This window comes from Sorex araneus, chromosome 3, assembly GCF_027595985.1.
Source record: "Sorex araneus isolate mSorAra2 chromosome 3, mSorAra2.pri, whole genome shotgun sequence".
NCBI lineage: Eukaryota > Metazoa > Chordata > Mammalia > Eulipotyphla > Soricidae > Sorex > Sorex araneus.
In genome coordinates, this window is record NC_073304.1 from 64848105 (window position 1) to 64875369 (window position 27265).

General features: G+C 35.9%; 1 protein-coding gene and 1 pseudogene across 3 annotated transcripts in view; one reads left to right on the forward strand and one right to left on the reverse strand.

The window, feature by feature from the left end:
- Nucleotides 1-27265, forward strand: part of LOC129403315 (uncharacterized) — a 637601-nt pseudogene that overhangs the window by 110474 nt on the left and 499862 nt on the right.
- The window catches only part of AKAP6 (A-kinase anchoring protein 6), a 520466-nt gene that overhangs the window by 30860 nt on the left and 462341 nt on the right, over nucleotides 1-27265 (reverse strand). For all 3 annotated transcript variants that reach the window (XM_055130131.1, XM_055130130.1, XM_004612112.2), the window contains one exon: nucleotides 14918-15133. In XM_055130131.1, coding sequence (XP_054986106.1) covers nucleotides 14918-15133 — 216 coding nt within the window. The remainder of the gene's footprint in view (nucleotides 1-14917; nucleotides 15134-27265) is intronic.

Genomic DNA, 27265 nt, shown 5'->3' on the forward strand with positions numbered 1-27265 from the left:
GCATCATTAATGAAATTTTTTAACACTTAAACGCCACAGCTGTCCACATTTAAATGCATGTAAATGCCATGTGTTTCCAAGAGATTAATATGCAAGTTAAAATATTTCTTTCCCCCTTAAACTTCTCGATGTTGTCTACGTTGTTTCACTTCACCTACTTTCTTTCCGAGAATAAAAACACACCAGCTTTCTCAGCATTGTGTCCTCATTTCCCAAACCCACGTTCGACGGAGCATCCTGGAGATGGGCGGCATACTCATTATATTTTAACAAACACATTACTTTACACTCATAATACCGATATTTTAGTAAACAGAAAGTTTGTTTTGATTTTGCTGCTTCACAGAGTGAAGACTTATGATGTGCGTTTCCTTTCAAAACTTCCTCCTGGAGCATTAGTGCTCCCTGAAGCAGCCCCATTTTGGCAGAAATTCAGTTCTATGCTGTGCCAAAAGAAATAGAATAAACAAACACTGCTCCATGCAGCTGGCGAGATCATTTACATATTACTGCACACCAAACATGAAGACCTGAATATGGATTAGAGCGACAGCGATGACACAAATGTCATATAGATAAAGAGAAACAAAATCCAACACATCATTGTTTATTTTACAACTGCTACTGTATGAGTTCCACTCCTAAAGAAAGAATAACAAGGGAAATGCCTTTTTAAGAGTTGGACGCTTTCCTTATTTGAAGTGGGTTCTTTGAGAATTTAAAAAAGAAAAAAGATAGTGAAAAATGGCATAAATTATTATTTTGACCAAGTGTATTGATTAACTATGTGTTTCTATAAAATTGCAGAAGCCTGGTTTTACTCCTCAATACGAATCTGTGTCTTACTGCAACTAACACCAAGGTGACATTGCCATCCCCTTCAAAATGTCCCTTTCTGATGGGTGGTTTTGGATTCTCTGATAGTCTATATTTTACATTGCAAGTGATACATTTATAGTGTAGCAGTGGATGAGGTTGGCTAGTGATCTTAGAGGAACCACCTTTAAAAGACAAAGACACCTGAATTCCGGTCTTGCCCTTTCTCCACCCTTGATTACTTTGCCTAAGGATTATACTTGAATATATATATATACGTATATATATATATGCATATATATACTAAAGAATATATATTCTTTAGTTTGTTACTCCAAACTAAAGAAACAAAGCTAAAACACAGCAAGAAAAGGTAGCTGAGATACCCTAGAATTTTTGTTTTTTTTATCCTAGAATTTTTAATTAAAAAAATAACTTAACATTCTTACAGAAATCAAAGTTTGTGGAAAATCTACCAAAGGTCTTAAAATAGAAAGGTCAACAATGTGTTCAGGCTAATTATTCACAACACTTTCAAACAAAACTTCCTAAAATATGCTCTTTAATTGTATTACTCTTCTCATCAAAAAAGAAAAAAAATCCAATGGCTCTCTGAATATTTTCTTCAAATATTCCAGCTTTAAAGAAATTCTGATTTGTTTAATTCTTAATGGCCCTACATAGCTGACCTTTATTATAGTAACTGTTTCTCTTTTTTTACTGCCTTCACTAAATCTCCTAAACTTTTGTCATAAATTCTTGCATAAAGATCTGTTAGGACACTCAGTTCTCACTGATTTTCTTCTCATTCAGTTCTTAAACTCATGATCTAACCACCCAATTTAGTATTTATATTTGATTATTCACTCAACAAATGTTGACTGAATTCTTACTACACAGAACTGCCCAAGCACTATGCAGATATAAAAATGAATGGAGCACCAAGTCACCTTTCAAGCATCTTTTAAATTTGTATTTAGTTCTGTACTTGATGGTATCATTTACATCCCAAACATATTTTGGTGTAATCATTATTTAATTGATTCAACATTATCTAACTATCATTCTATATATTATACAAACTACTTGAAAGTGAAAATCATGTTCTGTACTACATTCCTGAGTAGGCAGATCTCAGAGCAATGCTGAACGTCAGATATTCAAGGGGCATTCGATTATCTGCCTGTAGGTTCCATTCCTTCCAATTCTATGACCCAAAGGACTCAAAAAACAAACCATCCTTGCAAACATATGAACTACTCAGAAGCCAATACTTGCAAAATCAGCAGCACGTCACTGATGGTATTATCAGTATAAAAAGAATATTCATTTCAAAATAAATTTAATTTTTTCAAACATAGGCCTGTGGGCCTGCCTGTACTATTTTGTCCTGCTCTATCCTCCTTTGCAAAAAATAGGCTCCGTCGATATTGGTATTTCAATTTTAACTCCCTGGATGACTAAACATAGCATCTTTTCTTTGACATTCAGCAAACTTAAGTCATTTATATGTTAAAAAATCATGAACACAATTCAAGTGAAACAACAGAGCCAAAATATTAGACCCGAATAAAGAAGAAAATTAGAGTAAGTCTGATCTTCTTATGGAGGGATAAGAAAATTATTTGACCCCAGTGGCATTTCCACTTAAATGTTTTCTTTTCAATCAAAATTTAAATGTGACTATTGCTTCATGATCGGAAGGTTAGTATTGAGGCTTAATACTTATTATTTCTAGACCAGTGCTTTCCAACCTTTATCAAGTCATAACATATAGAAAATGCTAATCTAGACTTGCACACTCAGCGGGAAGAAAGAGATTGCCGACTGCAGAAAGCAACTGGCCTGGAGGACTCCCGGGCCCCACCCTGAATTGCTCTCTCCCTCTATCAGGAGGGAAGAAAATTTAACTATCATCACAGGCATCTAGCTGAGCAAGGTACATGGCTGGGCAGCTCTATACAAGGGAAATACTCTATAACCAGGGGTTTCTATGGTCAGGGAAATCACAAGAAGAGCAGACTGAGAGACAGGTAAATGAGAAATGGGTTAATGGCAGACAGGAATAAAGGGAGGGGGAAAGCAGACAAAAGCAAGTCAATATGAATTTTCTTAGACAACCTGATTTATTCTTTGCTTCACTTATCTAACAAGTGTAAATCCAGAAAAGTTATTTATCAGCATTTTTACTGAATGTGAGGGTCTATAGGAAACAGACAAGGTTTAATCTTACCCTGGTGAGAAAAATTACAATTTGTGAAAAGATAATGAGATAGTGGGCTTGACCTATCTAAATCAAGAAATTTTGACTTTGAAGTTTTGATTGAAGAAGTGGTTCTTGAGGTCACACAGGAAAGACAATAAAAAACTTTCCGAGCAAACTCCCAAGTGGGTGGGAGTGAGGGCAAAAGGAACAAGACTCATACGAGAAGGGGGCATGCTGGGTTTGAAGACCTGAGGGCAGGCATCCATGTCTGGCTTTCAGAGAAAGCCTTCTGACTTGGAATCAGAGAACCAATCAAGGCAAAATGATCAGGTTAGTGCTTTAAAAAAAAAAAAGCTCTCCATGGCAGCAAGGTGGAGTTGATATGGGGAAGGCCATGTTAGAGCCTCCTGCTGTGGTTCAGGTAAGGTCAAGAATATAACAACGAACACCCATGAACACTTTATCTGTGCCAGATAATAAACTAAGATAATAAACTAAACACTTCCTGAGATAGGCAGTATGTTGGACCACAGTAGCATACAAAGATTGTACCTACTTCAGAGCTCCTTAGAGAATAAAACCAATAGAAACTGATGAGGGGTCAAAGGGACTGAGAACAAGTGATATACTAAAGTTGAGTCATATTCATAGGTGTGCACAACTGAAGATATTATGGTCTTTTTAAAGAGATCTGGAAGACTGGATAAGGATCTTTTTGACAGGAAGAATTAGGAGTTTTGTTCTAGACACTGAAAAACCATGGGGAAGATCTCAGTAGCAATATAGAGCAGTGTTTATGTGTCTGAAGCACAGAGAAGCATGGCAGATAATGGACTAGCATCATTTTGTTATAATGGTGGGGAGAAAAACAATACCAGTGAAGCTGAATAAAATGTTGAGAGCCTGCTTTCATTATATGCAGTTTCATTTAAAGTTGCAGTTTCGAAGAACCTTTCAACAATGCTAAGTGAAATTTACTGCACAAACTAAAGCTACAAGGTGTGGGTTAGACTGCGAAGGAGAAAGAAGAGAATGAAAAGAAAAGAGAATTCAGATGACAGACATAGATAGACAATAAACAGAGCAACAGGAGAGAGTAATATGGATGAGTGTATTCAGAGAGATATTTGGGAACAGAAGGTATTTGAGCAGTCAAACTCTAGGGATTCACTGCAAGCTGACCTGTCCTGCTAGAAATGTTAAAAAAAGTTCTCCAGGAAAAAGAAAATTACATAGATCAGAAACTTGGCTCTGTATGAAGGAAAAAGTGTTGGAGAAGGAATAAAGGTAAAGTAAAATATTTTATTGTTCTTATTCTTCATTGATCTAAAAGATACTATTTATTTAAAATAGTAGTAGTGGTTGGACAAATAAATGACAGCAATGTTATAAGGAATGGAAGCAAGGAATTTTATAATAATATGCTTTGACTTATCTGCACTAAGTATGTGTAACTGTATATGTAGACAAAATCTATTTGAAGGCAGAGTTAGATTAGTGTAACATACATATTGTGAGTTCTAGGACAACCTCTAATGTATTTTTAGAAATATAATTGGTATGTTTAATGCTAAGACAAATGAATCATAAACACTGCCACTGAAATAAAAAATTTCTGAAATAGCAAAGTGCATACACATATTTGTTCATATATCTATATATACATGCACATATACATAAATGTTTCTATATATCTATAAATATTCATTTATAGAGAGATTTTTATTATTATAGGGATCAAATAATGTAGCATGTGGGGCCCACCAGAGGTATATATTATGCTTCTGAGTGGGGACATGCTATGCTGAGTCTCACACATAGCCACTAAGGCAAGTGACTATACCACTTGAATCACATTTTCAACTTTCTAGCTATACAGGTTCTACAAAAAGAAATTTTGCTGCATTTGAACATAGGTTAACTCTGAGATTTAACCTTTGTCACAATTTTCTATCATGATTTCTGGCAACTATTGGTTTAATACTTTTTAATTGCTTGGAGGGAATAAATGAAACCTGCAATTCTTGGATAGTAGCGCTGTAGAACTGTTGTTCATCGATTTGCTCGAGCGAGCACTTAGTAATGTCTCCATTGTGAGACTTGTTGTTATTGTTATTGGCATATCAAATATGTCACGGGTAGCTTGCCAAACTCTGCTGTGTTGGAGGGATACTCTCAGTAGCTTGCCGGGCTATCCGAGAGGGACGAAGGAATTGAACCTGGGTTGGCTGCACGCAAGGCAAATGCCCTACCTGTTGTGCTGTCATTCAGCTTGGATAGTAAAAATAAGAAAAATATAAACATCTGAAGATAACCCATATGTTTCAATAAAGGTAGTGTGTTTCAGAAAAGAAGAAAAATAAAAGTATAACCTTAAAAAAATAAAAATCAAATAAAGAGAGGGGAAGTAATAAACAAAGGAATATAGAAAATAATCATGAAAATGTTAAACCAACTATACTAGTAAACACTTTAAATGTGGGTATAAATATTATAACTAAGAGAGAGATTTTCAGTTATGAAAGATCAAGATCCAACTCTATGTTGTCCACAGAACTCTAGGTTAAAAAAAAATGGAAAAAGCTTTATTGTTCTAACATTAATCAATGCGTCTTTTGCAAGCAGGAGACTGTGGTTAGAAAACCAACAGAACATAGTCTCACAGAACCAATGGGAGTTCCAAATAGTCAGGAGTAGTCTCTGATAACTGCTGGATGTGCCTTCAAAACAACAACAAGAACAGGAGAGGTATAACATAATAATGAAGACATCAATTCTCCGAATATGTGACAATTCTAAACAAATATATCTAAAAATAACAAAACATCAAGATATGCAAAGCAAAACCTGATAGAACAGAGAGAAAAATCCATTATAATAGTTGAATTTCAACCAGTGGTGATAATCTCTGATCTTAGTTCTATTTTTTTAGTATTTAATACGGGTTAGAAACTAGTAAGATGTATTTGAAGACTACTATCAATCAATTGGATAAGTAAACGTGTATAGACTATTGTATTAAACAACCGCATTCTCAAACTTCACAAAAACACGCTACATTATGAGCACAGAATACATCTTAACAAGCTTAAAATAAAAATCATACAACACGGGGGTATGGTGCCACAGCAGGTCAACCTGTACCTGTGGGGCGAGTGCATCAGCAGCTTGATGATACCTTTCAGACTCCCAGATACCCCAAAATTGCAGCTGTGCCTTTGGCCAGACCCAAACAACTTGGGGCCAAGTTTACCAAGAATTAAACGGCCAAAAGTTAGGTATGTGGGAGACACACCCCCAAACAACCTCCGGCTCAGCTATATAAGCTCATTTGTTGGCCTTATTTCAGAGACTCATAAATATCTAAATAGATTAAAAGATGCAGTTAGGGCCTGCAGCTCAGAGGTAGTGGGAACTCATGACTGAGAGCCCCAGGCTCACTTGGATCAGAACTCAGCTTCCTCCCCCCCAGGTCCCCAGTTTTCCAGTAGTTTGGCAGTCACACCCACAAACTGCCCTTGGCGCCATGTAATCTCATCAATGGCCAAGGCCCAGAGACTATAAACTAAAGCTCCCAGAAGAGAGTGCTGCAGAATGCCCTGACCCCACATCAGGCTGTCTTCACCTGGGGCACATCAGAGGGAAACGTGTTGAGCTTTCTCCCCTGTCCCAAGCAGAACCCCAGCAGCTGAAAACCTCCAGAACTCAACCACTATCATGTCCAAGGCCACTCTCCACATGCTTGGACAAGCCTCATGAAAAACAGGATGAACCTCACCAGAGAGCAAACTGGTAGGAAAACCAAGATATGTGGGAACTCCAAGTGAGATCTCTAAGCCTGCTTAGTTTGGGATTGGGCCTCCTCCCCCGAGGTCCCCAGTTTTCCAGAAGCTTGGCAGTCATGCCCACAAACTGCCCCTAGCACCATGTAATCTTATCAATGGCCATGACCCAGAGACCATAAACTAAAGCTCCCGGAAGAGAATGACACAGAATTTCCTGGACATTATATTCTATCCATAACAAGCAATACAAAATAAATCGTCTAGCATTGCCTTTTTGGCATATTTGAATTGTGGTGAGACTGGTGTCAAAATATTGAATGCAACCAAAGTAGAGAGAGAGTAGGGAGAAATTGTCTGTCACACAAGCAGGGAAAGGTTTGGAACAGGGGGGTGGGAGTGAATACTGGGGATTTTGGTGGTGGGAAGTGTGCGCTGGTGAAGGGATGGGTGTTTGATGATTATATGACCGAAGTTCAAACATCAAAGCTTTGTCGCTATATCTCATGGTGAATCAAAAAAAACACAGAAAAAATAATAATAAAATGATAAAAAATCATACAACATGTGCTCTCAGACCTTAATGAAATTAAACTATAAATTGATAACAGAAAGATAGCATTTACAAAAATGTTGTAAATGTTTGACAATTACACAGCAGATTTCTAAATAACACCAAAGAAGTACCAAAATAATTTTAACATATTTTGAACTAAATGAAGATGAAAATAATGATTACCAAGATTTGTGGGATGCAACTAAAGTAGTGTTTACAGGGAAATCTATAGAAGTATAATCATGTATCTAAAAGTATTAAGACCACTGACTTGGGAAACATAAAAATTGCAATTTAAGCTTTAAAAACCACAAGATAAGAATAATAAAAATTGGGGCTGGAGAGATAGCACAGTGGGTAGGGTGTTTGCCTTGCATGAGGCCGACCCGGGTTCGATTCCCAGCATCCCATATGGTCCCCTAAGCACCACCAGGGGTAATTCCTGAGTGCAGAGCCAGGAGTGGCCACTGTGCATTGCCAGGTGTGACCCAAAAAAGCCAAAGAGCAAACAAACAAACAAAAAAGAATAATAAAAATTAACACAGAAATAAATAAAATTGAAAATAGAGTAGAGAAAATATAGTAGAGCAAGTAGGTCTTAGAAGAGGGTGTACAGAATTAAGCTGGTTTAGCTTTAGTTAATTTTTTCTGGAAAGGAGGTTAAGAATAGGCTATTGTCTCTATTATGGAATCTATCATTCAAGGATTCACAATATTTTTTGTTACTTGTTCATGTATTTCATAAGCAAAGCCATATTAAATTTCTATTATACCAGGTAATGTGTCCATTTCTAGGTAATTAAAAAGAATGGTCATGTAACCCACTAATAATTTTAGCAACTAACATTTATTGACTTTGTGGTAGCAGTTGTTCAAAGATTTTATAGCTATTTATCATTTAGGTCTCTCATATTGTGAAGTATGTATGATGCTATCTCCGTCTTACTGATGGAGAAACTGAGGCACAGGAAAGTTAAATAATTTTCAATGTCACATACCTACTAAGTGGAAGAGTGTGACCCAAACTCTTAGCAACTTTACTGCAATACAAAGGAAGGAAAATTGCTTAATTTCCCTTAAAAATCTACTCTATGGATACATTGTATTTATTTCTGCTTTTAATATTTTTATGGTTTGGACATCACACCTACCAGTACTTAGTAGTTACTCCTGGCTTTACGCTTAGACAATCATGTCATGCTGAGAATAGAACTTGGGGCTCCAGCATGCAAAGTACATGCTCCAGTCTTTGAGCTATACTTGCCAGACCTGGAAATCTTCAGTGTAAAGACACAGGTCTTATATTTAACATCAAATCCTTAAAGTGCAATTTTAAATAATTTCCTCCCTCCCTTCCTCCATCCCTTCCCTCCCTTCCTTCCTCCATCCCTTCCCTCCCTCCCTTCCTTCCTTCCTTCCTTCCTTCCTTCCTTCCTTCCTTCCTTCCTTCCTTCCTTCCTTCCTTCCTTCCTTCCTTCCTTCCTTCCTTCCTTTCTCCCTTTTTTCTTTGGTTCTTATGCATAGACAGGAAGGAGGACATACAGAGCTGTATATAATGCACTTTAATATATCTGAAGTAAAATGGTAAGGATTTATAAAAGAAAATAAATTTATAGGAGATTAGTTTTAAAAGATCTTTTGGGTATTGAAGCTCGGTTAGAAATACTCTAAAGAAGAAAGCTGCTTTTGACATGTATAAAGATTTTTTTAACAACCATCTCTCTTGTAAGTAATTAAGTACAAGTAATTACATAATTACTTGATTATGTAGCAGCACTAAAATTTTACAGGAGGTTTTTCACTTAAACTCTAGCCTTATAAAAATAATTGCCACGAGTCAAAATTATTTTCTAAATGCAGTAATTCTTTCTGCTTTTAATTTTTTGAAGGGGGTGAAATCTAGGTCTATTTTTGTTTAGCAACCAGAGCTGAAGAGATGTGTAATTTAATAATGTGTCACTGTATTCAGATACTGACTTAAAACATAAAATAAATCCCCAAGTTAGGATGATGGGAAACATTTAAGTGGGAGATGAGGCCACATACTTGAGAATTTCATTGGTCATAAATTTCTAAAATCATCAATCAGAAAGTAATATTCTATTACTTTAGCTAGGAAACAGCATATTAAATAAAACACTTAGTTCATCGAATCGAGCTATCAGATAATAAGATAGAGAAACATAATCTTTATAAATATTTTCTGTTACCCCTGTTTGTGAGAGAGAAGTTTGGGTAAAGTGTGGTTTTTTCTCTCTTTCTTTCATTCTATCTTTTCTTTTTATAAAATAAGCTGTCTCATCATTGCAAATTTTCTCAAGTTCTTAGAACTCTAATTAAAATGTGGTAATTGGTTATGTTACCTCAATTACCATGATGCATGGACATTGATGCAAAGTGACACCAATTTAATCCCTTGGGTGTTTTACCCTGGGGCCATCCCATTTATTGTGGCCTTATTATTTTCAATTATGTGGTTAGATGTGTTGCATACTTTCAAGGCCAATAAAAGTGCAGGGGTTTTCTGAACACAGATTCTATTTTCAATAGTACAACTCTGGAGTGGCAGGAAAAAGGGAGAATATATGTCTGTAAAGAATAAAAATATAAAATTCCAAATTTACAGAGGATTTTTAGATTCACTTACTGAAATAAGTGTTTAAGAGGGGGAAATCCAGATTTCTGATTAAAACATTTATGCTATTTGCTTAAGTTTTATTTTAACCAAGGTGACTTAAAATATTGTTCATGACATGGTTTCATGCATGCAACATTCCAACACCAAACTCTCCACTAGACTGTCCAATTCCCTTAATCTCAGTGCCCCCACCCAAATCTTCAATGCCCACCTCTTCCCCCAAGCTCATTTCTATAGATCAGTTCTCAGATTCTGTTGCTGCTGGCCATTTGTTATTCCGTTCCTGTGTTTATATCCCACATATGATAGAGATTATTCTGTATCTATCCCTCTCCCTATGATTAACTTCCCTTAGCCAATACTCTGAAGATCCAAGTAAAATTTGTCTTTGCTTATATCAGGTGTGTATGCCATAGTTTCTCCATAGTTTCTTTATCCAGTCATTTCAGATACTTGGGTTGTTTCCATATTATATCTATTATGAATAGTTCTGCATTAAATACAGGAGTGCAGAGGTCTTTTTGGAATAGATTTTTGGTGCCCTTAAGGTAGATGCCAAGGAGTGAAAATTTCTGTGTCAGATGAAAGCTCAACTAGTTTTCTGAGAAGTGTCTATATTTTTTCCAAAGAGGTGAACTGTTAGCATTCCCTCAAGGATAAGAGTTCCTTTTACCTAACATCTGTGTCAGTATTGGTTTATTTTTGTGTGTGTAGGCCAATGTGAGGTGATATCTTGTTGTGACTTTGATTTGCATTTTCCTGATGATAAATTAATTGGGAGCATTTTTTTCAATATACCTATTGACGATAACAATGTCTTCTTTAAGAAGGTGCTAAAACATTTCTTTTGCAAACAAAATAATTTATGTGCTATTGATAACTACTCCTACTAATAAGTTAGTGATGGGACATATCAGAGGCCTTATGAAATAAGTTATGTGAAGAAACTGAGTTGGAAAAAAAATCATGAATTTTCTTTCTTCATAGAAAGTTCTGAATTTCCAAGGAGTCTTGGCAGAGTTGCTGCCAAGACTTTACCGATGTAACCATGAGTATAACAGTACTTTGCAGAGTCCCCTAAACAAACACATAGACAAGAATACTCTGCTATGCTTATAGCATTTGTGTTTCTCACTACTAACATTTAGGGGAAGTGAACCATATCCATAATATACATTAGTTTTTCCTCCCTACACCCATTTATCCAATACCATTGGTATTGACTCCCTACACCTATTTATTCTCTTCCATTATGTAATGACTGCTGGACATTTCTTAGCACAAATCTAGGAGAGAATAGGATATTATTTGAAGACTTTTATCAATAAAAATATTTTGACACTTTGTGAAACCACGTTTCTTTTCTAAGAATAATTGCTGTGTCTTCTCCAGATTTTCTTTAACACAGACACACTTCATGTTCACACAGACACACACATATACACACATCATAACCACATTCTCTAATTTATGAAAAGTAAAAATCGCTTCCTTTTTTATGTTTGTCTAAATTCAATTGGAATACTTGAAAGAAGGAAGAGCTTATTCTTAGCCTGAAGATGTTAAAACAGACTAAAATAGAAAAAAAAAGAGTTATAAGCACAAAATAATATCTTAAATGTTTGTAATGCAACATTTTGGAAGCACTTTTAAATCTAACATCATGAATACATTGACTATCAAGCAATTGTTTCATTTATTTTTGTTTTGGATTCAAGAGAAAGTTCAAGAGAGTTTTATGTGGAGCTTAGTCTACTGCTTTTAGAAATGACATATGATGACCTCCAATAGAAGCAAAAAATGGCTGTGTGGCTGCTTCAGACCAGTGGAGAGCACCAACCATAATTAAATCATCACCCAAAGAGATACAAATTGAACAAGTGCAAATGGATAATTAGGTAACATCTCTTGCTATTTCCAAAGTGAGGAAGGAAGAAAATCCTGCAACACAGATACAGAATCAGAGTCTAATTCTAAATGTCAGAACCAAATCTGCATTTTTAGAAACACTTTATTCAATGCCTTGTATTAGAACCACCTTCAGATAACTTTTAAAGGATAAGGAGTATCAAGGTGTACTTTGTTTCTTGTTACAGAATTTGAAAACATTACTTATTGGTGTTTTTATGAAGATGAAATATTCTTCTTTTATTTTGGGGGGGCATACCTAGAAGTGTTCAGGGCTTATTCCTGGCTCTACATGTAGGGATCATTCCTGTCAGGCTCACAGTATCATATGGGGGTGCCAGGGATGGAACCCAGGTTGGTTGCAAGCAAGGCAAATGCCCCACCAGCTGTACTATTACTCTAGTCCCTAAAGGTGAAATATTATTATGGGAATAATAATATTCAAAGTCACTGTGAGAGAATTTGAACAGTGAAAAATAATACAGACATAGTAACACAAAGCCCAATGACAATATAAAACAGAATTTATTTAACAAAACAATGACCGAATTCAATTAGCAAATGTCTACCAAGCACTTATAATATGCAAGTCTTTCCCAAATCCTCAAAAAACAGCAAAAGTCCCTGTGTACAGAGAAAAGGGATAGGTACATATGATAAATAATCAAGGGTACCACATAGAGGTTCTCTATAAAAGCAGCTTTCCATAATGGCAAAATACTTGTATGCACATCAAAGCTACTTGAAAACTCAGCTCAAAACTGTCACTGTCACAGTCATCCCATTGCTCATCAATTTGTTTGAGTGGGCACCAGTAACATCTCTCATTGAGAGACTTATTGTTACTGTTTTTGGCATATCCAATATGCACAGGTAGCTTGCCAGGCTCTGCCGCGTGGGCTTGATACTCTCGGTAGCTTGGCAGGCTCTCCAAGAGGGGCGGAGGAATCAACTCGAGTCTGCCACGTGAAAGACGAATGCCCAACCACTGTGCTATTGCTCCAGCCAGCTCAAAACAGATGCAAAAAATTTTCAATTGAATGAGGTACACTAATTTTATTATTTTATTGACATGTATACCACTCTGTCCTATTCTTTGCAGTGGTTTTGATCTTGGTTTACACATTGAGTTTATTTGCTACCCTGATTGGTTACACACAATCAAAAAATGCAGCAGTTAACTTTAAGAAAATGGAATATTTTCTCTATCTACAATAGACAAACTAAAGTGTCTAAGAAGATACCAGGATTTCTCAAAGCTGATGCTCACTTATTCTGCAGAAATAAGATCAAAACATCTATATCTACTACTGTAGTAAACAGATCTAGTCTAATAGCCATCAACATATTATTTCAAAGAAATCTAAAGAAACACAAGTTTGTTGCCTCCAAAGCAACATAAATGCTTACAAATATCACAGCTTTTTCAAATGCAGTGGTTTTATGCAAAATTCTTCATATTAAAAAATAAAATACCCTCATTTACCTTTCTGAACACTCAAAAAAAACCAAGGAAAGAAAACATTCTAGCTAAATAACTTCACAACAAACAGGTCATTTTGAGAAAAGACATCTAATTATGTAAACTCTGATTACTGGTAATAACTTGGAAGGCTTAAGAAATTTAGCAACTTCAGCTCAAAACAATTAAATTGAACTGTTGAGGATAAAATCATCCCTTAGACTCACCATAGCTATACATGTAAAAAGAGCAAAGAATTACTGAGTCACTGTTCCTCCTAATTCCAGTCCCCAATACCAAATTCACCAGATAGCAAGGGTTTGTTAGTATTAAAATTTATAGAAGTCTATTATTTGTTGATAAGTTTATTATAGTTGATTTATTCAAATTTGAATATTGAATTTTAAAAACATGGGATATACTATGAACATAGGCAAAACTTTCCTTTGTATGAATATATGTATGTATGTATGTGTTTTATTTCTGTAAGTCTAACCATGAGAATTTGACCTTCAACTTACAGACCCTGGCTTAAGTTTGTTTGGTTATGCTATGCAATATTTTTATTAGGAATTTCCTTGAGGCTACAAAGACTTCCTGAGCAAGTGTATATTCTATATTATAAGAAAACAACTTTTACTCTTTCAGAGACTGGTATGACAATAATAGCTGGAAATGATCATGAGTGTTAAAAGTTGGTAAAGCAATATTCCTGATAACTTTTCAGTACCAATATTGCAAGCCACAATGCCCAAAAGGAGAGAGAGAGACAGAGAGAGAGACAGGGAGCCATAGAGGCAGGCTGGAAGGTAGGGAGTGGGGGCGTGATGGGAGGGAAATTGGGGACACTGGTGGAGGGATGGGTGTTAGAATACTTTATGACTGAAACCTAATCATGAACATCTTTGTAAGGGTCTATCTCACAGTGATTCAATAAAAAAGTAAATAAATTAAATAAATAAGACAACTCTTTACTGTATTTGTACTGATAATTTGGAAACTTAAAACTATCTTTATCTTGAATGTTGTCTTAAACCTCTAAAGAAAAACATGCCACTTCTGAGATAGGCAATTTTATAAAAGCTTTTAGAAGGAACACTGGAGACTGTTGAACAAATGGACAGTGTTGAGATATACCATGTAATGAAAAGGCAAAAAATTTTCACTACCTTACCTGCTGAGTGTACACATAACTCCATATGTTCTGAGAGTGGCAAGCCACCTTCTAGCAAAATCTTTATGGAATTATTAATAAATAGCATTGGATAAAATTGAGAGAATTAATGGTTTCATTGGTCAGGTTAAGCAAAATTTCCATGTGATTTTTTAAAAATGGCATAGAATAAAAATGCATCTCAAAAGTAGGCAAATAAATCTTTGTGTAATGACAAATGGAATTTCATTTAGTGGTTGACGATAGCTATGCCTTTAGTAGGGAAAGTACTTATGATGAGCATATTTCTAAGCCCTGAAAGAAATAATTTTTTTTCTGAGAAAAATGAGAGATCATTATGCCAAGGGAGAAAAGTCAAAAGCAACCATCACTCACAGCCTCCTTTCCCATCTTCTTCTGTAACCGCGTTTGCCACTGCACTGCTTGCATGACGATGGCTTCCCACCTTCTCTCCAGGTTGACAATGATCAGCTGCATGGGCTGGTGGTCTGCGTTCAGATGGCAGGTCTCCCGATCATCCAGAAGATGCTGACACAGCCGCAGGATAGAGGCAACGCCACGCCGCCGCTGCTTAATCTCACAACAGAGAGACTGCAAGACAGAGGGTGAGGAACCTTACCGTGAGTTCTTAGAGTTCCTTAAAACGTATGACACCCTCTTCACAACAATTTCAAACAAAGGACACCAAGAAGGGCTCTGGGATTGCCTAATGGACCCCTTCTAGAGATATCCAACTAAGGCCAAAGAATTCAGTTCTATCCCTTCCACTTCCCTTATCCATTGACTTTTCTGTAAAAATGTTGGATTTCACCTTGAAATATAGGCAATGTATAACTTATAATTTGATGAAACAAATCCTTTAGGACATATAAAGTTCTAACAAACAGATTAACGTGCTCTGATTCAAGATTACAGGAAACATGATAGAGAAATATGCAAAAGAAAATGGAGTTTCCCAAAAGTACTCTGGGATTTTGTAAGGCCAAAGAGTGGTTTTCGGCTGATTGAGACTAAATTAGAGTTCTGATATATAACAACTATTATTTGAAAAAAGAGGACATGCAACATTTCTCCTCCGAAGCTTGATTAACAAAGCAATAATGTTTTGAAAACCCAAATGAAGACAAGATCATGACTGCACTATTTGCTGGTGCTTGCTTTTCTTGTAATAGACATTTGCAATATTTAAGAGGGATATACATGCATCAAAATAGCATTTTACTTCAGAAGCATTTGTATTACTGCAGTGACCCTAAGCTGAATGATTCAAGCAAAATAGTCGGTACACATGTCTAAAAATATTATATCTTTTCTTTGCCTACGGATAGTGTATAAGTGATATTCTAATTCAAAGCCTTCAGGAGAAATGATGATTATATCCAAAAACATCACTGAATTACTAATCTCTTTCTACTGCCACAATTGGACTGTTCTAACAGTTAACAGATTGCTTATTAATCAACAAGGGTAAACAAGACAATGCAATTTCATTTAGTGAGAGAGTTTTAATGCCTAAAAGTATTTGTGCTTAAAATGTTAATCTAGATAAGGCTTCATTAGAAAAAGTCTTAAAATGATTAAGTGCAATTCATTGAAATGTTCGCAGAGTGGTAGTAGATCAGCAGGTGGACATTTCCTACAGATGTTCCACTTACTGATAGAATGCATGCTCTAGCCATTTAAATGACCCTAACTCAGTAATAGCTGGAATTCTATTATTTCCATAATGAGAGAACCTCGTGCCTTTAATATTTCTGAATTTTAAGCAAGGTGAATGACAAATCCCCAAACCTCTATTTATAGCAAAATATGACGAGAAATTTTATTATTCAATTTATAGCAGTGCAGCAATTTTAGTTATGTTTCCTGAACTTAGCCTTATTTATTTTCCTAGGGTTCATTACTACTTTCCTGTACAACTCCTGATATTACCACGAGGTCTGACAAATTTCTTTAGTGGTGCTATTTATTAGTTTAATACTGAATGAGGAGAAATTCCCAAACACTTATAGCTAAAACTTGAGGTTCTACTAAAGTAACAGATATTGTACCTTCCAATCCTACTAATGGTGCCTCATCCACATACAGTCTCAGTACTAATGGTGCCTTCACTACACACTTCAATTTATTCTCTAACTTATAACAATTTGGAAGTAAATCCCTCTATCAAGCTACTTAATACTTGCCATTTTAATTTTAACCAATATTAAAAGATTGACAATGATAACCAATCCATTAAGCTAATTCAAATGAGTGCTGAGGATTTTTGTTGCTTCTGTTATTAATTTATTAATAATAAAGGCTATAGAGAGACTAGAATCAGGCTCAGTGGTAAGGCACATGCCTTACATACTTGAGGCTGAGAGTTTTATCCTTAGTACCATGCAATGCTCCAAGTTCAATCCCAGCAGCCATGGGGATCCCAGTGCCACAACAAAGTGGCCTATATCTGTACACATATTCAAGTGTGAGTGACACTTGGTCATCACAGCAATGACAAAGGGAAGGGAAGGAGTAAATGTAGAATAAACATCAGAAAGAGGGGGGAGAGTTGGAAAAATCTAAAGAGATGTTTCCATGCTACAAACTGGATTTCACAAGTCTCTTTGAAGTTGACTGGAATAGTAACTGCATTCCTCAAGCCAACAAAAAGTTCCAATGTTTCTTAGCCAAGTGGAAATCTGCCATGGATGGCACTAAAGCTGTATCTGAAGTTAGCATAGCCACATTAGGCAACATTTTCAAAGCAGTTTAAATGGATTTCATTCATCTCACATGAGCTTTTAAAGTTCTGAAACAGGACACAGGAGGTTGGTAGGAGAAATAATTTTAAAGGCTTTATTTCTTAAAAAGTATATAGGATATCCAGTATTTATCTGGATGGTTTCAAGTTGACATCTTAATGAAAAAAAGTTCAAGTAGCTGAAAACTAACTGCCAATGTAGAGCACATGTTTTGCATGTGTGAGGACCTGGTTCAATTCCCGGCACCAGACCGGGAATTGAATAATATAAGAATAAGAATTAAAAAAATTAAAAAAATAATATAAGAATAAAAATACAAAAAGTTGTGAAAGCAGTTACTACTGACATTTATACTCAATATTTTTTGATCTTCATAAATCTTCTTTATTTCTCACTTTAAATATCCAAGAACAGAGTCTACATTCTTGATTAATAATTTATCTTATATGCATTTTTGGGAGATAACATTACTTTGAAAAAAGAAGGGAGAACTGGGAATTTTATGTGATCAACATATTTTTAGTACATTTTTATATCTAGGAGAAATAATTGATAAAATAACACTCTTCTATCTAAATGGGTTTCCATAACAACCATTAAAATATACATATTTATTTATAATCACAAACACATACTAAATAAAATCACAGCTTTTGCAGGCAATGTTTCTTAGAATCGGTAGTTTACATTATTTCTATGATAAACTATGCATAGAGAAATGTTAAATATAACTCACAGGAACAAATGATTATTATGACTATTTATGGAGTACATTTTCAAAGGAAAGTACTTTTAAGCAGAAACCCAAGCTAAGCAATCTAAGCAAAGCACAGAGATAAGACAAACTCATCCCTGTCTCCCAAGACTTCCTAAAACTGTATTTCTCCATCTGCTGGACTCTGCTTCAGCCACGGGGACTTCAATAAGAACAAATTATTGTTCCTGCTCTCAATGAGCTGAGAGTGAACTGGAGGTGGACTAGAGCACAAAGCACAGTACCAAGAATAATGCAAAGGTGAAGATACTATCAGAGGTTTACACAAGCTGTTAGTGGAGCACTGTGAAATTTTCAAGGGAACAATGTGAATTAAATACTACAAACTGCTATAGATATGATGATAAGAACAGGAAGTCCGGAGCAAGTAGTTTGAAACAATAGGAGTGCTAGCATGCAAAGAAGAGAAAGAGAAAAGTATTTAGAAACAAAGGTAAAGAAAAGTTTGAGATGCTTTTTCATTATTATTATAATTGAATCATTTTTTCCAAATATTTATTGAGATCACATTGATCCCTTAGCATGATTGTATTGCCTTCCCAACAAAGTACAAAGTGAAGAAGAGGGAAAGTTTTAGAAGAATTAAAGCCACAAATAATGATCAAAAAGTCTAACAGAGAGTCAAGATGGTTCTATGTATATTTATCCATACTATTTGGTGTCCTCCAGGTCATTTGTTCCTACCAATGTGAATCTAAAGTTTCTGTTATAGTCATACAATATAGCTGAGTTTGTGTCTTTTAAATATCTAATTAATTATTTTATTTTACATTTCTACTCTGTTTGACTTTTCTAAAAAAGAGGCAGTTTACTTTTAATTTTAAAAGAGAAGTACAATGAAGAAAAGTAAAGGTTTCTGTTATTTTATCTTTTATAATTTGATAGTGAATCTTGTAACATCCCTTGAATGTATTATAAAAGAGTTTCTAATAGGTTGAAGGTTTCTGTTCCACAGTTAAAGTCTTTCAATCTGGCTTCCAGGTCATCAATGTGATCCAAATGGGTGTTGTTGGTATGTCTAGGTTACTTTTTTCTCCATAATTCTGTTGTCAACATTTTTGGTTACTTATCCATTCATTATCAAGTCAAATATGCTGTAACACTACTCTTGATGTATTTAATTTAATATCATTGAATTATTATTAAATAATTGAACTTTATTCTCTATCATATATTAAACATATGCATGTATGTACAAATTGTGTACGATATGCAACATATAGCCATAATATATTTTAAAATCTTTACTCTGGAGTATCTGAGTGATACCTGGCGCACCAAATCAGAAAAGATATCAGGATAAAATAAATATTTAATAAATAACAAAAACTGGTAATAGAGAGACAGTACATGGGTTAAGTTACTTGGCTTGCACAGGCAGCTAACAAAATTCCAGCCCTTGCATGGTCTTTGAAGAACTTTTATGAGCTGTACCCTAAGAACATAGCCAGGATGCACCCTTAAGCCCAGCTTGGTGTAGCCTATTAACTCCCAAATAAATAAACAACAAAACTACTGTGTTCAAAAGAGTAAAAGAAACCCCAAAACAACTTGCCTATATATCTCTTTCATAGTTTATTCATCAGATAAATGGAACATCATTTAATGGTTTAATGAACAAAGTGTAAGACTTTAGATGGTCTGTCAAATCCGATGTGATCTATCAAATCAATTGTAATCTATCAAATCTTGAAGAAAACTATGGAGCAATTCTATTTATAAAGCCAAACATGATCCTACCATCTAGATACATCAAATGCTTAGCAATATCTATTGAATGTGACTTCTGTATGACAAGAATAACAAAGCGTTGATCATACATACAATATGTGTCTTTCTTCAGCTGAGTGATAAAACATAGCGGGGAAAGGTAGAAGAAAAAGACGGGGAAGTTCTCCTTGATTAAATGTTGTTGTCTGAGAGGCCAGAGAGAGAGCTCAGTGGGCATGAGGCTGAAGTTCCATCACTGCATGATCCCCTGAGCACTGCTCGGATGTCCTCTGAGCAGAGAGAAAGGTATAGCCCCTCACTGAGTATGACTCCCAAATCAAAATACACAGAATGGGTGCCTACATTTTCTCATGATGAGAGTTTCCTATACTGATTCATGTGTTAAAATGTCTTCTCTTGGTTTTCTACTTCAAACCAGATTTTCTACAACACTACCTTAGAATGTGTTCTTCAAGAGAAGTAGCATAAACATCACCTGAAAATTCACTGAAAATGCGAAGTCTCTGCTGCCATTGTACTTGTCTAGCACTAGATGCTGTGGGTAGCCCCAGTGAGCCATGATCTAACAAGGGTTGAAATGATTACAACGTTGATATTCACAGGAAACAAAGAAACTTATTCAGAAAAGACAATTCATTAAACTGAATTAATGACTTTTTAAAAAATGTATAAAATATAACTCTGATTCTAGAATCATACTTAAAGCCAAGAGTCTAGCAATTATATATTCATGGGTGATGAGTTTTATCATCAAAAAGCTGAGAAAAAAAATGAACCTATGACATTTCTGGCCAGTGACATATAAACTAAAAAAATGCCCCATGGACTGGGAGAAAAATATTTGATTACTGTTCATCCATCAGAGGGTTAATATTAAAGATAAATAAAGCACTTGCAAAATTTAGCAATAACAGAAACAACCCCATAAAAAGCATGGAGAAGAGATGAAAAGTTACTTTCTTAAGGAAAACATACAGAGTGCCAACAGGCACATGAAAAAAATGCTCTGCCTCACTATTCATCAAGAAAATTCAAACCACAACAACAATAAGATAATGCTTCATACCTGCAAGTCTGGAACACATCAAAAAGAACAAAGACAGGGTCCAGGAACAGTAGATTGATGAATGACCCTGACCCAGATTTGATTCCCACAACACAAGGTCCTCTGAGCATTGTCAGGTGTCTCCTGGGATGCTGCCAGGGCCAATGGAGTGTATTATGTATCCTTGGCACTTCAGGGCCTAAGCAGTATAACATCCTCAGGTCCTTTCGATGAAATGATGGCCTGTTTGACCAAAATCACTAGTGGAGCTCCTGGACTTCCTAAGCAATGCTTGGGTGGGCCTAATTTTTGAAAAAAGAAGATTTAAAACAACCAGTGTTGGTGCAGATGTGCAGAAAAAAAGAAATCCTGGTGTTCTATGAAGAAAGCCAACTGGGGCACTGGAGTGATAGCACAGCAGGTAGGGTGTTTGCCTTGCATGCAGCGGACCTGGGTTCGATTCCCAGCATCCCATATAGTCCCCCATCACCGCCAGGAGTAATTCCTGAGTGCATGAGCCAGGAGTAACCCCTGTGCATTGCTGAGTGTGACCCAAAAAGACCGAAAAAAAAAAAGAAAGCCAACTCGTTCAGTTTCTATGCAAAACAGTGCGGAGATTTATCAAAAACTTAAAATTAAGTTTTTATGACCCAGAAATTTCACTTCTTGGCATATCCCAAGGGCCCAAAACATTGTTTCAAAATGACACCTCTGTATCTATGTTCACTGCAGCACTATTCAAAATAAACAGGATCTGGAAACAACTCAAGTAACCACAAAGAGATAAGTGGATACGGTAAAGGTGATGTACATACATAATGGAATGCTACTCAACTACAGGAAAAGATGAAATCACGCAATTTCCCACTATCTGGATGGAACCAGAGGGTATCATGCTGAGTGAAGTTAGTCATAGGGAAAGGGACAGACACCAAATAATCATTAGCACTGAGGAATATAAAGAAACATAGCAGGTGAATAAAAACTGTTTGAAGGTAACAGACTCAGAGAACTGGTCAACAGAACTGAGTCTACCAAAAGTATAGACTGGGGTGTGGTTGTCAGTGCAGGAGACCTTGAGATATTGTGAAGGGATACAGACACTCAAGAAAGTGGAAGTGGAGCTGGAACACTATATGATAAATAAGAATTTTACACTCATAAAACAATGTAGTAATTAAAGCCATGATAGTTGTTTAGACAGCACAAGGCATCAGTACATTCTAATAGAGCGCCTATAGCCTTAGTCCACCATATAGCAGGTAGGAAATGGGATGCTGTATTGACTTCTCTCTGATTGTTCAGAAGATAATGATTCAGAATCATTACTTTGGGGCAAGGTTGTGAAAGTTGGCCTGGACTTTATTTCTTGTGCCGAAGTAATATTATCTGGATATTAATTGTGTGTCTTCTATGATGAGGAAACAGTAGTGAATGAGACACACACAGAGTTCTGCTTTTGTAGCTCTTTCAAATTGGGCTGGGGGAGCCTGGAGAGACGGTATAAATGGCTGGAGCATGTGCTTTCCATGCAGAAGCCCTTCATTTGAACCTCTGGTTTTTTATGGTTCCCTGAGCACTGCTGGGTAAAACCCTGAACTTGGAGCCAGTAGCAACTCCTGAGCACCTTCTGGGTGTTGCCTAACAACAACAACAACAACAACAACAACAACAGGTCTGTATGGATGTACTTGGTAAGAGATTGGAAATACAATAGATATACAATACAATATCAGATAGTGATAAGAGCAATAAAACAAAATAGTATGTCCTTATGTAGAAACAAAATGCAATTGTATTTTAATGACAAAATACATCAGACAAGGTAATGTTTATAAAAATAAAGGCAAATTCATGTCATAGGATGATATGACAAATCTGTGATAATAATGATTAAAGACCGAATCATATGCTTACAAAAAAATTAATAAAATTAAAAAAAATCTCGATAGAGTTAAGTTGGGGGAAAAACAGTAGTTTCAACAAGGAACGCTGGGACAGCTATTTACTCATATACACAATAATGAATCATACTTGTTAATGCCTTGTTCATGCCCTTCACAAAACTGTCAAAATGGTTCATAGATCTAAATGGTTCAGAACCCTTAAAAATTCTTTTTTTTTTTTTTTTTGCTTTTTGGGTCACACCTGGCGATGCACAGGAGTTACACCTGGCTCTGCACTCAGGAATTACCCCTGGCCGTGCTCAGGGGACCATATGGGATGCTGGGATTTGAACCCAGGTCGGCTGCGTGCAAGGCAAACGCCCTACCCGCTGTGCTATCTCTTCAGCCCCAGAACCCTTAAAAATTCTTAAGACATAAGGGTAAATCTTCATGACCATGAGTTAGGTTTTGTTTTTTAGAACAGATTCTTAGATAATGAACAAAAAGCACAAGGAATTTCATTTCCATCTCACTGGAAATGAAAACCTGCCCTTTAAATGATACCATCAATGAAGTGAAGAGATAAAAACAAAAACTAGATGATTTTACTCATATGTAGGATACAAAGTATAAAAGGAAGGGAGGATAGAAAGCAATATGAAAGTAAACCATTGGGCTTTGACCATGGCTGTGAGGTCCCAGAGCTGAGGCTAGGAGTGGGGGATGTGTTAATATGGGAGGGTGTGGAAAGGACAGAAGGAACTCAATGAACTTCAGTAAGGGATATTGGTACTTTAGTGGTGGGCATGGTGTGAAATATAATTTGAAAAGAGGTGTGAACCTGCACTCCTAAAACAAATGCAAAGTCAATAAAAATACATAAAACCATGAAAAGACAATCCACAGAATGGAAGGAAATACCTGAAAACTGCATATTACCCAAAATGTCTGAAGGACTCTTTAAACACAATAATATAAACAAAAGTAATTCCATTTTTAAATGAGATTTTTTTTCTTCTTTGGGTCTCCCAAGCAGAGCTCTAGGGGCTATCAGGGCTACCCATGACAGTGCTGGGGTGAGGGGTGGGTGTTATTTTGGTGACTGAACTCGGAACTAGCACATGTTAGGCAGAACTCTTTGAGTTATCTCCTGGCTAAAGGTTTGAATAGCATTTCTCTAAAGAAGATGAAAAAGTGCCATAAATGCAGAAAAAATGCTGTTCAGCATTATGTGCCAATGGGGGAAATAGAAATCTAAAACATAATTAGATGCTAATTCACCTCTATTAGGATGGCTAGCTAAAATGAAAAAAGGCAGAAATAATGCCGGCAAGAGTACAGAGAGACTGGAACCCTTGTACATTACATTGTGGGTTACAAATTTGTGTATTCAGTTGTGTAGTCACTATTAAGTATGGTATGACATTTTCACAAGAAGTGAGACACTGTATCACATGAACCTATAATTACTGTCCTAAGAATATGCCCAGAGAACTGAAAACATTGAAAAACAAAACCTGTCCACAAATATGCATGACCATATTATTCATTACAGTAAGAAATTTAAAATGACCTAACATTATCAACTGATGAATGTATAAAAAATAAGTGGTAGATTCCAATAATGGGATACTATCTGGCAAAAAAATAAGAGATTGATGATATAGCAAAACATAAATATCAAAAGCATTATGCTAAGTCAAAGAAGCCAACCATAAGAAGTCCACATAGCATATGATTCCACTGATGTAAATATACAAAATAGACTAGTGTATAGAACTATGAAGCACACTACTGATTGAAAGGGTTATAGTAAAGAGTGGATAGGGAATGGCCATTTTTGTGATTTTTTTGACTAGACTAAAGTATTTCTTTTGGTAGTGGTGAAAACTTAAATTAGATTTTATGGTATCTGAACTGATATCCATAAAGCTATTTTAAAAAGAACTCGACCCAAATGTCCATCTATTGACAAAGGGATAAGAAAGTAGTGGAACACTATGTAGCTGTAAAAAAGCCAAAATCGTGACCTCACTTGTCTGTAGAATACATGTAAATGAAACAAGGAACCTATAATATCATTTGATAACAAACTCTGAATACTGACATATAAACTGAAAATTATAGATTGGAAAGGAGTAGGTGGTTGGAATATGATGTGGGACATAGGTGGGGTGTCTTGGGTATTTTGGTGATGGTGAGGTGTATACAGCAAGATCTAAATGTCAAAATCATTGCAAACACATTACCTTAACTATGATTTTAAAAATTTAAAAATAAACTCGTATTATGGCTAATATATTATCAACTGCATGAGAGATGATATAATCTGAGAGTATACTTTTTTTAAAATGCCATGACAATAAGAATAAACTCTAATACTAACATCAACCAGTCATTCTAATTGTAACTGTGGGCCAATATACAAATTATTTTTTACTTACAAATACAAACATGGGATTTTTAAAGAAATCATTAATGACTATAAAATTGTCTTGGTTGGAGCCATAACCACTAAGATAAAAACATCAGGGAACACAACACATTCTGCTATATGATAAAGAAATGTATTCCAACACCCAAAAAGAAAGAGAGAACAAAAGGGAATGCCCTGCCACAGGGGGGTGGGCGAGGAGTGGGGGTGTTGGGAGGGATACTGGGATCATTGGTGGTGGAGAATGGGCACTGGTGGAGGAATGAGTACTCAATCATTGTTTGACTGAAACGCAAGCATGAAAGTTTGTAAATCTGTAACTGTACCCCACAGTGATTCACTAATAAAAAATTAAAAAAAGAAATGCAGTGACTCATTTAATATAGCTATCATACCTTTAGAAATATTGAAAAACATAAGAGAAATGTATGCATAGAAGACAACAGACCTAAAAAGGTAGTACAAGGAAAAACGAGGTAAAGAATGTTAAGTCTAGTTTTTGTAGCCATGAGTTTCAGATATAATCATATATACCATGAAATTGAACTGTTGGTGTGAATTTGTAGTGTTGTACTGTTGTTGTGAATTTGTAGTGTTGTTCTCAATGATACCTTGGAGATGTACTTCCTACACTTTACCAAACTTTATTCTGAGTTAATATGTAGCTCAGAACTAATACAAAATAAAAATTATCATACCATGTTATCCTTAAATATTTAGCCATTTAATTTTATTAGTTGCCAGAACATTATTCTTTGTGTTTCCCCTTGAGTGTTGAGTATTAAGCCTAGGGCCTCACATATGCCAGGCACGTACTCTGCCACTGAGCCACATCCCCTAGAGTACCATCCATAATATTAAATTCTTAGTGTTTCTAAATGATCCCTTATACTAATGACAAACAGATTTCTGTGTTCTGTGCATATTTTGGGGGGGGAGAGGTAATATGCATATATTCATTTCATTCTCACATTAGTCTGGATCATCTATTTTATTTATTTTTAAATTTTTATTAGAGAATCACTGTGATATACAGTTACAAACATGAACTTTTCTGTTAGCATTTCACTCATACAGTGATCATTTACCCATCCCTCCACCAGTGCCCATTCTCCTTCACCAATGAACCCAGTATCCTTCTCACCACTCCCACCCCACCTCCACATCTATTTTATAAACGGGGAGACACAGTAAGTTTAAGTAACTGACCAAAGATAACACTGCTAAGCAACTGAGAAAGGATTTTAAGTCATGCAACCTGAATCCAGAGATAATCCATGAATTCGAATGCAATAGCTCTACATTTCAATTTCTGTTCTTAATTCTAACCAGAAGTGATAATAGTTAAAAAGTTACTGCCATTTTTTTTAAAGAAGCATTCCTTTCCAGGATCTGTATTATACCCATTCCTAAGCCTGAAAAATTGGTAAGAATTAGGAATTGGTTTCATTATTGTAGCACTGTAGCACTGCCCTCCTGTTATTTATCGATTTGCTTGAGTGGGCACCAGTAACGTCTCCATTGTGAGACTTGTTACTGCTTTTGGCATATTGAATATGCCACAGGTAGCTTGCCAGGCTCTGCTGTGCGGGCGGGATACTCTCGGTAGCTTGCCAGACTCTCCGAGAGGGATGAAGAAATCGAACCCGGATTGGCCTCGTGCAAGGCAAATGCCCTACCCGCTGTTCTATCACTCCAGACCTCAGTTCCATTATTATTATCTTTTAATTTCTTGGGCCACACTTGGAAGGTCTGTGGGATTACTCCCAGAACAGTGCCCAGAGGTGGTTCCTGGCACTGCTGCAGTAGGGAGGATGCAGTGCCAGGACTGAACATGTGCTCTAGAACACTGACTCAGTCTATCCAATCCTTGCAGCTCTTAAGTCCAAATGTGGTTATAACAGCAGGATAGGTGAAAATATTCATTCATTCAAGAAAGATTATCAAACACCTATCATAAAGGAGATTGTTCTGTGAGATACATGTATGAACAAAACAGATAAAATTTTCTGTCCTCGAGGACTTTATGGTTTAGCTCAGAGTGGAAGATCATTTCTTTCCTGAGAATGATATAAAGTACATAAATAATGAGGGAAAGATTAAACTAA